This window comes from Ruditapes philippinarum, unplaced genomic scaffold (genome assembly GCF_026571515.1).
Source record: "Ruditapes philippinarum isolate M1 unplaced genomic scaffold, ASM2657151v2 ctg4899_1_1_1_1, whole genome shotgun sequence".
Classification (NCBI taxonomy): domain Eukaryota; kingdom Metazoa; phylum Mollusca; class Bivalvia; order Venerida; family Veneridae; genus Ruditapes; species Ruditapes philippinarum.
In genome coordinates, this window is record NW_026866768.1 from 95,624 (window position 1) to 108,803 (window position 13,180).

The following is a 13,180-nucleotide window of genomic DNA, read 5'->3' on the forward strand; positions in this document are numbered from 1 at the left end:
AGAAATACTGATGTCTTTATTTTATGCAAAAAAAATCTTTTTTAGATTATTACTTTTCGATATTATTTTACCACACAATTCATATCATCTTTTGATTTCAAAAATTTAAGATTTATGTCATTCATAATAAAAATATGAACATATTTAGGTAGAGTTTTGCCTTCCGTACTCCCGGTTGATGTAAACCTGACTTTTTAATCATGACGTAGACCAGATAACGCCAGAAAACGAAATAGCTTGCAACTGAAAGCCCGCTCTATTACAAGCAACTTCCAAGGTTATGCAAAGTGTTTTGATAAAACGGCTTTATAAACTGACAAAGATCCAATATTCTGCACTGAAGCACTGGTGGCACTATACAAAAACAAATTGGTTTATAATCTCACAACCTTCACCTTTTTGACATTCTGAGACCCAAACAAATTCAGCGCCTTCTGTGCTTTGATTTATGAATGTCTCAATACAGATACGAGATCTCCCCTGACACATAGACTTTTGATGAATATACACGTGTATCAAACACCCGTGCCGATTTTACGACCCCGTACTGTTTATATTTTTGACGTCACTCATCGAGACCCTCCTCCTATCCCTTCAAAATCATATTTATATGTTAAAAAAGGGAGGCATATTGAGAGTGAATGCCTTTCGATATGTTATGGATTTTTTTGTACGGAAATCAACTCCAGCGTACTGGGAAAAATGTTAATGTTGTGTGAGTACTCATTTTTTTTATCTGTATTAGATTACTCTGATCATAGCAATATAACTAGAAAATCCTTAAGTACTAACTTAATTATATGGCTAAAGGAACATCTAGTCTTGGACTCTTAAAATAGGAAGTTATATATCGCGCAATATTTTCTACAAGCCGTTTATATCAGTGGCCCCTGTGAAATTAATCAAAGTGCTGCAGCACTGAATGCGACGGACATGCAACCGGGGAGACCTTTAGGGTTATTTAGAAAAAAAAAGTAAAACACAAAATATAGGAATCTATAACAGAGAAAAGTTCCATACAAGGAGCAATATATTTTGTGTCCCAATCTGATATAATCCAGATTTTCTACTTTCAAGCAGAATGAAATATATGCCTAAAACCCTGGTCAAACTTGTAAATCAGTGTCATTATCGATTTATTCCAAGAAATGATATGTAAATGGAAAAAAAACTTTCAACGACATATTTCTAAAATAAAACCATGCAAATAGACTTCAAGCATAATACATTATACCACGGATAAATCCGTGATTATACATGTGAGAATGTTATTTAGAATTGATTCGTGTTTTAACATAGTGGGCATATAGACAATAAAATATAAGTCATTTGTATTTTTATTTCTTTTGGATATGTACGTCTCATTAAAAATATCTTTGGTTAAAATCATCAGCAATTAATAGTCACCGTATTTTTTAGATTTCTTTTATTTGCAAGGGCCAGAGCACATCGTTTTTATTTTAATCTAAATGTCACAAATTTTTTTTAAAAGCACTATAGTGTTTAGTTGTCCTTTTCATTTTCACACTAAATTACATTTTCAACTTGTTTGCTTCTTACAATTGTATAGAATTTCTAAAAAGTATTGCATGTGAACAAAGTAAGTATCCGCTGGTTTATAACATGTATAATGTGTACTCCCTACTGTCCGAAAATCAGCACAGGTAAAGCAGAATCTATTTTTAGAATAGCGAAGGTTAACTCATATCGTGACCTAGAAAATGTATCTAATTTATTAATAACTGCTGAATATTCAGCTAAACCCACGGTATGAGTCACGAAAATAGTTCTTCTTTTATTAATGCGCGAGTTATTCTAGAGTCCAAAAAACTTTTGATTTGGTAATAATTATGTTTTGTATAATGTAGAAATATTTATTTCCTACTAATAATTTCTTGGAACTCAGAGCTTACACCTTTATTATAGTATAATTTGCTGTCCTACTTTTTCGACAGCGGTAAATCGTTTCGGCAGTAATTTGCATAATTGCGCAATAATACTACGGGACTACAACGTTTTTATCAATCATATACGTCCATATTTTAACTTGGATAACTTAATTTGAAATTGAAAAGGCTAAATATGGAAGATTTTAAGATATCCCGACATAGTATGGGAGTTTTAAAGGATCAAATTCATGTACTTTTTCTTGGGCTGTTAATCGGTTGAGGACACTTTGCGCGAGTGTAGCAGACGAAATCCCATGTAGATGACTTAGCTCTGAACGCGCCTGAGGGCGCGTCCGTCGCAAAAATGGTATTGAGTAAGTATATTGAATTATGAATTTGTAATGCTATAGAATTACGAAATTGTAAATTTCAAAGAAGAAGTAATATATGGTAATGCACGTAGAAGCATTGCAAAGCTAGAAGTTGCAGTTAAAGGAAGCAAGTTGGTTAGACGGCTCTCATTTTACATATACGGACAAAAGCTGACATGAATTTAAAAAAAACACCAAAATGTTTAGTGATGAATAACAGCGAAAGTATGAATGACACTGTGCATGGTTGTTTTTTTATCATTGTCCAATCATACTCTTATCATACACCGCTTGATTTTTACATGATGGGTTATTGAAATACTGCCATAGAGAAACTGAAATGTTATACTTTTTTTTTTAATGCGTTTACTTAAGGTCGCCGCCGGAAAGCCCATATGGGCGACCGTACACTCAAGTCAGGCCATCCTAGAGCGTCCCGCCGAGATTTTTCGTCGATTTTTTTCCCAGCATTATTGGTGAAGGAAGACCCCAGGTGCCCCTCCGGGCATTAATTCAGGCACGAGCGGGCACCTGGGTAGAACCACCGACCTTCCGTAAGCCAGCTGGATGGCTTCCTCACATGAAAGATTTCGACCCGAATGAGGATCGAACCTACAGCGGTGAGGGACCTGTGATCTCAAGTCAGCGACCTTAACCACTCGGCCACGGAGTGTACATTTTTTTTTTTCATGCGTTTATTTAAGGTCGCCGCCGGAAAGCCCATATGGGCGACCGTACACTCAAGTCGGGCCATCCTAGAGCGTCCCGCCGAGATTTTTTCGTCGATTTTTTCCCAGCTTTATTGGTGGAGGATGACCCCAGGTGCCCCTCCGGGCATTATTTCAGGCACGAGCGGGCACCTGGGTAGAACCACCGACCTTCCGTAAGCCAGCTGGATGGCTTCCTCACATGAAAGATTTCGACCCGAGTGAGGATCGAACCTACAGAGGTGAGGGACCTGTGATCTCAAGTCAGCGACCTTAACCACTCGGCCACGGAGTGTACATGTATCTTTGATTGCATTTATACTGCTGGAACCGAAAGTGATTAGCCTTTTGGTTGTAACGTGGTCAGCGATTGGCTAAAAAATGCAAAGAAACCCGTATGATTCAATGGGTCATCAGGTGATTGGATGAAAATGTGATGTTTACAAATATTAAAACTATGTAAGACTATATTGTTTTGAATGTTTTCTTAAGGAAATCAACTGTTTTATAAGTATCTGGAATATTTATATATAGAGCTGAACAGACTTTATTTAAATTTTCATTGTTCCAAAAATGCAAGCCAGACAATATAATGTAATAACAAACAGTCTTGGAAATAATAATTTCATTGTTAATCAAAGTTTGCTATCTAATATGTTGTCTCCTTTCTTTTGTGACGTCTGTAGAGTTGTTCGAAAATGATTCAATATTCGTTTCCAAGAATCCTCCTGCGCGTGTGCATGAGCCTCGGTTTCACCTCCCCACAGTACCAAAATTGTTCCTGTATCATAAATATTTCAGAAATATAAATGTGTACTGAATGAGAAACTATAAATCTTAAAATTGTAATTTCAAGTTTTAACATGAACTTTTAACAGAAATTTCCAAGAAAAGGGCATTTTTATTTCAACATTATTCTTTCACAGCCACAGTGAGAAAATACATGTACATTTAAATCTGCATGGATCTCAACATACTCTAATACTTATAGCTCAAAAATAAATTCCTTAAGACTCAGCAAAAAAGCCTATTTTATCATTATTTTGAAAAAAAGGCTGGGGAATCCCTCAAGGGCAAAAAAGGTAAATACTCGAGATGTTGTATTGATAAATTAGATATTTTATTAAACATTAAACATACTATTATCTGTCGTAAATCCTTTGAGATATTTAATGGCTGATTCAGGGCAATAACCTAATGTAGACCTGGCTAGAGGTGAATATGGTGGTTCTATAAGATGCCCAGCTCCCGGATATCTATATATAGTACAGAGGTGTTTCCGGTTGCTAGGGTAACGTTTCCAAAGATTATATAAAAAGTCCGATTTTAAACATCTGTCATCCAAACCGGAAATAATCAAAACATTGACATCTTTGGTCCATATCTGTAACAAAAATGCACATACATGTACGTTATTGATGTTCCATGCGTGCGCACGCTCTGTGTGTGCCACATAATAAAGGCAAACTAGAAAACAAAGGAAATAAATGAAATGAAGAAAATACTTTAGACAACATTAAATGACTACAATGTATTGTATATAGTTTATGATGTACATACAAAAAAAAATGGTTTTTCTGCAATACATTAAATTAATGATGTATATCTTTCTAAGTTATTGCTGGAATTGAGAGAGAAAAAGGACCTATATATTTAAAAATTATTCACGAAAGAGCAAGTGCTAATTAGTTGTGTTTCAGTAAAATAAATATTACGAAAATATATGGAAAATACATAAAAAACATACCGGGACATAATCTTCAACATTGCAGTACAACGTCTCGGTAACATCCACTCCTTCTTTCGTAACAATAATTTTATCATATCTGTTTCTGAAAAGCACAAAACTAATTTAGGGCTGAAATGATAATACAATATCCAACATAACATACATGCACTTTATTAAGAAAAAAGTTCTTATATACAATATTAAGCTCAATAGTGTAAATGTATTAAAACCACTAAATTTAATGTAACTGTGAAATATACATGAATATATATAGAATTGAAAGCCACACCAATCGACGAAATCTTGAAAACACTTCCAAGCAGTGTACGGTACCCGCGCAGTATTTTATAATCACTCAATAATAGTATATGTTTAAAAACAATATGCATATGACAAAAATAAGAATTATAAGTTATTTGGCGTGCGTCATTGCAACTGATGGCCCCGGAAAAAATGTATCAGTGCAACTGATGGCCCAGGAATAATGAATCACTACAACTGGTGGCCCTGGAATAATGTATCACTGCAACTGGTGGCCTCGGAACAACAGTGTAAAGGACAAAAGATGCTATGACATGAAATAATATACTATTATTGTGTAATATACACCATGGCACACACTTTACGTAACAAAGAAATGATATTGTTCACTAATTACAAAGAACTTAATGCGTTACTCTGTTTGTCCAATATATTCCTCTTTGTACAACATTGGCATAGAGGTAAAGAACGGACCGCCATTGATTGATACCACTGACTTTATCTGAAAATCAATTTATAATTTCCATGTACAATAAAGTGAGAAAATATTTTTATTTATTTATATTCCAATCAAGACATAATTCAGTACAGTTACAGAATGTCTTAAACAAATGTATCTCCGTTAATTAGCATTAATGAAAAGAAATAGACTTTATTCGTCCAAAGTCAACTGATAGTTGAATATTTGATTTAGATCCAACAGTACAATCATTTACTTCAGGCAAGAATATTAATTTCTTATTTAAAACTTAAGTACCTTTCCTTTCCTTAAGTAAAAGTGGCAACATACAATAAAAAAAATAAAGTAAACAAAAACATAAAAATATTTAAACCTTATCATTGTAAAGTCCTAGATGAAAGGCGATCTCGCCTCCTTTGGATACACCAAGTACCCCTATATTGTTGCCGTCAATTAATGGATGAACATATAGCCAATCAACAGTCTCCTGAAATCAATATACGAGTATATGACGTCATGAATTAGAGAGCCAATCAACAGTAAGATGACATTATGACTTAAAAAGCCAATGAAACCAGGACGACGTCATGGACAAGAGTCAACAAGTCAGTGATGGCTTCATGCCTAGCAAATCAAAAAGGTTTCTTGCAAGGAAAAGTTTAAAAATTTAAATACCAAAAATAAATTTAATACCAAAATTTTATACTAAAGGTCCCAAAAAAAGTCATTTAAAAATTTTGTTTGTTTTCAATTAACTTTTTCGTCAACATAGAGTCAGTTATATTCCTTTTTTAAAAATTGTTTAAAAAGGAATTGTACCGAGAGTATAGTTTACAATAACCGATGAATAGCCGAGGGTAGTATGTATTATGCATACGTTAGAGATTTGTCTGCCAAACGCCTTGATGATAACACTTTTTTTACTTCTAAATTGTACTCCAATATTCTTTCTTAAAGCCATTTGAAACTATCATGTGTGCATGAAGTATATATTTTATTGCCAATTTATATAAAAAGTAATAATAATGATAAAAAATACAACGTTGATTAACCAATCATGAACGGTTTACAAATCACGTGCCCCTCCATATTTCAAACATGGGTCACGTGACCCTCCATACCTTAAAAATTACAAGTTTGTAGTGCTATATTCCAGCGGGCTCCAGCCCGCAGGGAATTATATTTATCTGAAATGAAGACGGTGTCATAAAGAAAAAGAACCAATCAAAAGTTTTTCGAGAATGAAGATAACCTCGTAGACATAGATTAAAATATGTTAGCAACAAGATTGCAATGATGATTCTGGCTTGTAATAAGTATGTGATCTTTATGTTTATGTACACTTAAAAGTCCAAGACTTCCTAATTTAGTAGTCATCCTAAGTAACGGTCGAAATATTGATAAATATATTGGCAATTTAAATATTTTTAAAACTGTCTACGCATGACCAATTTTCCAAGATTCTCCAGATATCGTTCATAGAATAATATGCCTTACAGGGATAAACTGAAGAACTGAAATATATGCGTGTACTTACCATAAAATATTCCAATTCCAATTCCCCTAAATCAACTGGAAGATCGTCGTGTAAGAAATATGGTAGAGCAATAGCAGCAAATCCTCTAGATGCTAATAAAGCTGCTCTAAATTCTATACACGAGCCGACTACACCAAACATATCAATTACACATGGAAATGGACCTTTACCTGAAATTTTGAAGGATAAGAAGAGTTTTAATTCGCAAACGTTTTGTTTGAAAAAGTTCTTTAAAATTTTGGTGTTTAAATTCAGAAAGGATAATGATTCGAAATAAACATTTAAGCGATAGTAGCACCATTCAAATATGTTGAGAGAGTTACTCATATTTATTACATGCTTTTCGGTGGTTTATAGAAATATATCAGTGATATAAAATTGGTAATTTCACTGTTTGAAACAGTGAAATTACCACTTTGATAATTTCACTGTTTTGAATTTAAGCCCCTTTAATACGTTGTTTCAGTGAAATACCAGCGTGCACAGTACTGGGTACCAACTTAATGACGTGACGTCGTAAATGACGTCACGTTGTATTATTATTTGGCGCCCTTTTCATTCAGTATTAGGTTTAATGTCTTTTTAAATCGTTTCTTTGCATGTAATAAAAAGAAAATTTGTTTAGTTTAGTGTAAGATCGAAATATATTTCACCTTGTGAACATCAAAAGTTCATAATTCACTCGTGGCTGCGCCACTCGTGAAATATACCTTTTGGTGCTCACTCGGTGAAATATATTCCGATCTTACACTGAACTAAACAAATATCCTCTATATAAAAATGTCATTAACGTTTTGGCAAATGTCTAGCAGCACACTTGTCTCCTAGAATTACTGTATGACTTTTAATGGTAGTATTTTCCTTTACAAAAAATGACTTTAAATTTACACAGATATTATTTATACTTTCTTCCAACTTTTCTACTAAATTCTGAATATTGAAAAGTGACATATTTAGAATCCCTTGTAATGGATCAACTAACCAGGTGGGAGGAATAGTGTTCCACGAATCCGTCCGCTCCTGACCTTGACTTTCTGAACACCTTTCACAATATACCATCTATTAATTCGCTTACTACATAACTGATCAACATTTAAAGTGTATGTTTGTTTTAATGTAAAATGTCCGGAGAATACTGTCAAATTCGTAAGAAGAGGTGACGAAGCATTTTTCTTTATAAGACGAATTCCTTTCGGCATCCCTGGAGCGATCTGCATGCTCCAGAAGAGACCCATCGAAGAAACTCCTGTAAATTTAAAGAATCGAAAACTTGGTAAGAACTTATCCATAACTAACATAGATATTTCAATGCCCAACTTTGAAAACAGAAACCAAGGGAAGGACATGAAGTGGTTGCACGCTTGGTTCAAGCGAGTAAAATGGTGGCAGACTTGATAAAATGACTACCAAGTCAGGGATATCTATAACGCTCACACGTATTATCTCTAGGGGTTTGTATGTTACAAATATTTTAAAAGCATGAAAACAATATGTTTATGATACACGTGGTTTTAGGTTTCAGCTTACTTGCTTCTTATTTGACGAATTTTTAGAATACATAAACTAGAAAAGTACATAGAGTTTGTTATTTGACAAGTAACTTTTCTGGTCGGTTTTCCTACTCATCGAATCACTTCTGTAAGTTTTGAAGTTCATCAAATAGAACAATATATGTTTTTGTCAATACAGTATACTCGTAAATGTCCCAAATAAAGTTTGTATATACAAAAATCTCTTGTTTAAGCGCATTTTTAAAAGCGTCAAATCAAAAGCTATGAAGATGAAAGCTAAAACAGGGTGTTTCGTAAGCATTACCTTAATGCATGGACATATTCAAAAAATTCAAAATTACATACAAACCCACTTGTATGGAGAAAATATGTGCGAGCGCTATAAATCCTCGGTAGCCATTTTGTCAAGTTGGCAACTATTTCGTCCGCTTCCTGCCTCTTGAAAATGTTTGAGATGTAACACATGGTAGGCCCTAACATTAAAATGCCACGAAGGTATGTAACCTTGTGGTGCAAAAGACACGGCATGGCTGCTGGATAAGAATCGCCAGTTTTTGAATATAATGCTTCGTACTCATGTGAAATTGTAATTATTCAACGGCAATTTAAATAAATTTTGTACTTATATAACTATGTCATAATGCTTTAAAAAAACCGACAGACAAAGAAGTTAAACTGACACAAATGATTTATGTTCCCATTTTGGGGAGGCTATGCCGACCCAATGTTAATAACTGTCTGTCAAATCTTACTGCCGCGGTAATCAGGTCAAAAAATAGTACCTTGATTTTTTCTAAGCTGACTCATCACTCATCACAGACATTTACAATATGAAAATATTTTCATTCTTTAATTTCATATCTGCAATTTGTAAAGATAATAATTCTCTGAAAAATTCTTGATTTTTGTTTAAATCACTACTCCGTGACGTCATACTGCCACGGTAATCAGGTCAAAAAATAGTACCTTGATTTTTTCTAAGCTGACTCATCACTCATCACAGACATTTACAATATGAAAATATTTTCATTCTTTAGTTTCATATCTGCAATTTGTAAAGATAATAATTCTCTGAAAAATTCTTGATTTTTGTTTAAATCACTACTCCGTGACGTCATACTGCCGCGGTAATCAGGTTTAGGCATACGTATACGTCTGTATTAAATAGTTCTGGTATGAAAACCCTTCAAAATAATAACTTTATCCATATTTTTTTAACAAAAAGCATAAATGAAAATTTATAAGTAAATGCTTTAATTCAGTGGCAAATATTCTTTATTATTTTTGATAACAATTTTCCAATTACTACGCAGCGACCAACTGTTTATGACGGTCATTAACTAGAACGTTGCAACTACGTATTCTCAATATCATGCATGTGCTTTTGTTGTTATAAACTATTAATAGTCCTTAATATTTTTTAAAGACAAATAATTGTAAACTGTCGCTTACATCAGAGACATGGATCATGCTTGCGTGATAACTAAGGAAAACTAACTTATTTGTACACCCCAGGAGGCTGTACGCGGAAAACGCTCATAAACCGCTAAATCATATAGCTGTTTAGTAAATATTTTGCATACATTTAACTAAAAATTCACTGATGGTGATGTACATATAGTTTAAAAACATTTTATTCTTTAACCATTATCGCCGAAAAAAAAACTATTTAACTACAAAACCCCTAAGGACCTCCGACAAAATCCCAGCACAATATTACATTTTACATTAGCAAAATAAAAAAAGCAATACTTATATTTTCATCTTACATAATTCATTAATCAAACTTTTAACATAAAAGTATCTTTGGTAATTGACAGATCCCTACTCTGATCTTTTATTTGTATAGGAATAAATTTAAACATGTGCTCTTTTGTTTAGGAATATTTTGTAGTGAAAGTCTTATATATTCACTAATCTCATAATTAGAATTAGACAGGTCAGGAATTTATACAAACAGTTGTTTAGTTAACTATGCTCATTTTAATCCCAATAGAAACATTCAAATATTTGTGGTAAAAAACATGACCAAAGTACCTAGTAGTCGTTTACCCGGTGGTGATCCCATTAAACTGATTATAGATTCGAATTGATTAGAAAACACAAATAGAAACATGTGTTTCCGTACAACAAAATCGGAAGTAAAGTGAACAGTTAATTGACAGAAATATGTGGTCAAATATGTTTTAACAAGGAAATAAGTATTTCAGAGAAAGACGCAAAGATCAGTATGACCCCGTATTGTGTAATTAGAAAGTTTATTCAATTCTAGGGCATACATCATAATTTGATAGTCCATTTGTAATAAAATTCAAATTTTCAATACAGATTATGAGATACATAAAAAATATTAAAGAATAAGAAGCTTTAATTAAAAAACAAAACAAAAAAACAAAAAAAAAACCGCATACATATACAAATTACTTACAGTCGAGCATCGGGAAGTCATTAACATATCTTACGAAACTTTAATTTGAAATCGATATTTGCTCGCGCTGAAGTGATAAATGTTTATTTGAAAAATAAAAAAAAGAACTTTTATGGTTGTGTTCTAAAAATAATGGGCGGCATAAGAGGAATTTCTTATTCATTTTACAACACTTGAAAAATTACTACAGAAAATGTGTTGTTGTTTTGTTTTCAACAAAAGTGTGTGTGTTTTAAGTTTATTTATACTCGGCGCCGGAATAACCATATGTCCGAGATTATAGCATCTGGGACGTCTTTTTCAAGCAGATTCTTCCTGGAAGCCCATTCTTCGTTCTTTGGTGGTAAAGGAGACGACAATACCGTCAAGGCATCAACTTTCTGACTGACGACAACAAAAACGGCATCTATTATTAGCGCCAAACCTCCAGAGTAAGTCACGACAGGTCAACCAATCACCTCTGGTACTTATGATGACTTGACTATGACCTTCCGTGTGCCTTCTCCGCGACGTGCACGCCTCTGGAGGTATTTGGAGAAGTTTCAACAAAAACTTCCAAAACACGCCATTTATAACACCATTCATAGCACTGACGGCTTCGATGTTCTCATCTATTTGCGGGAAATGGTCGACAGGGAAAACCCTACGTAATAACCGCACACCCTGTTAACAACAGATTTTCCGCAGTATATATTTCAAGCTAGTGAGGTTTAAAAATACACGTAGAATCTATCGATTAACTACCATAAGTTGGTTGAGTGTTGAGTGTTGGCGGTAAAAAAAGAAGATATAACTTCCTGATCAATTTTCACTTAGGTTGATTCAGTTTTGAATAAGCTTTGCAGAGATGTATTTTTTCAAGAAATATTTAGCTTTAATATTATCCGACGCCGTCAGTAATGAAATGGGATTAATTTTCTGAAACGTGATTTTATTCGGGATTTGCTTCTGAAGAAGACAACCTTCTGTCCGTAGAGCATGAATGTTAATACTCATCACAAGTATGTTATTGATCTCAATTATGGTACATCTAAACGTGTATAATTTTTATGTTCAATAAAAATGTTGCATCACGTGCAGTTGTTATTATCATTCAATAATATTAAAATGACATAAAATATTTATGATGAACAGTCCTAGAATATTTTGATAAGGAACCGTCAGTTGTAAAATGTTATTGTTATCTGATAATGAACAGTCGTCATACTTGCTGGTATGTCATTTATTATTGACAGTTTAGGTTTTTCAAAATTTGCATGATTAACAGTCCGAATGTAGACCTTAATTAAATGTTCTGGAATATTAACAAAATGAATAGTCAACCTCATTAACCATATATATGAATGGTTGAACACAACAGTAAGGATAAATAGCGCAATGTGCATATCTTTTTATTTTGGTAGCATATTTTAAGCAAAAAGAAAAGAAACTATAAGTCTGAAACATTCTCTCATAGCCTCCCCATCAGTACATTCAGTGCTTTGATTACATAAGTAATGGCATGTTGTACATGTCACATGACGTACCTTTATATGTTCCACATTTTGACGGCTGAGTTGAAACATCCACTGTGCCTGTGTCGTTAGCGACGAAACACCCGCTTCCAGCAAATATCTGACCTTTCTCGATGACCTCTGCTCTAATAGTGACATGCTGATTTTTCTGCAGTCCGTCAACAGTAATTTTGACAGTTTCGTCAACTAACGCATCTTCTTTGTCAACAAATATTTTTGTTGTCATTTTATTGCTTCATAAGATATCTAATATACACAGATGTAAGAATGGTGCCAGCTTAAATGAACTTTTTACGTACTTTTTAACAGTGAACAGATTGCACTGTAATGCCTATATGGCACAAAATTGAAATGGTTAAAATTGCACGCGCATAACGTGCTCAGCTTCCGGAGTTTGACAGAGACAATAATTATTATGTCGCAACTGCTACCCCTCAGTTCCACGCAATATAATCCTATACCTCGATCTTTGCACAATGGTACGAGTAATGACTATAATTATACTTAAGTTGCACTTGATGATTATACAAAATTTAAATCCACCTCTGAGAAACTATTATCTGTATCACAACTTTTGCTGAACTTTTTTACCTGGTGATTTATGGTATAAAACGAATGGTTTTAATGTTGCAAATGAGTTTAATCTTCTATTTACATAACATACTTTAACATTATGAACTAAACAAAATCGTTAAATTTGACCCTACCGTGTCACGTGAACAGAACTTTTCACAAATAAAAAAATATATAATATCACTGTAAGGATATATGTA

The 13,180-nt window shown here is 33.5% G+C and overlaps 1 protein-coding gene across 1 annotated transcript; it reads right to left on the minus strand.

Annotated features, from left to right (window-relative positions):
* Positions 1-3,034: 3,034 nt before the first annotated feature.
* On the minus strand, positions 3,035-13,103 carry LOC132733646 (acyl-coenzyme A amino acid N-acyltransferase 1-like). The gene is made up of 8 exons (XM_060720303.1): positions 12,420-13,103; positions 7,937-8,200; positions 6,955-7,124; positions 5,791-5,904; positions 5,374-5,459; positions 4,715-4,799; positions 4,108-4,351; positions 3,035-3,748 (listed from the first exon to the last, which is right to left on the minus strand). Exons 1-8 carry the CDS (start codon positions 12,631-12,633, stop codon positions 3,603-3,605), a joined length of 1,323 nt encoding a protein of 440 aa, XP_060576286.1. The 5' UTR covers positions 12,634-13,103; the 3' UTR covers positions 3,035-3,602.
* Positions 13,104-13,180: the final 77 nt, after the last annotated feature.

What these genes read in the sequence shown, in the direction of transcription:
- LOC132733646 (XM_060720303.1), bottom strand. Translation starts at nt 12,633, where the DNA reads ATGACAACAAAAATATTTGTTGACAAAGAAGATGCGTTAGTTGACGAA. An exon ending in AAAATGTGGAACATATAAAG is followed by an intron (nt 8,201 to 12,419) that starts GTACGTCATGTG and finishes TTAAATTTACAG; the next exon opens with GAGTTTCTTCGATGGGTCTC. An exon ending in TGGAATTGGAATATTTTATG is followed by an intron (nt 5,905 to 6,954) that starts GTAAGTACACGC and finishes TATTGATTTCAG; the next exon opens with GAGACTGTTGATTGGCTATA.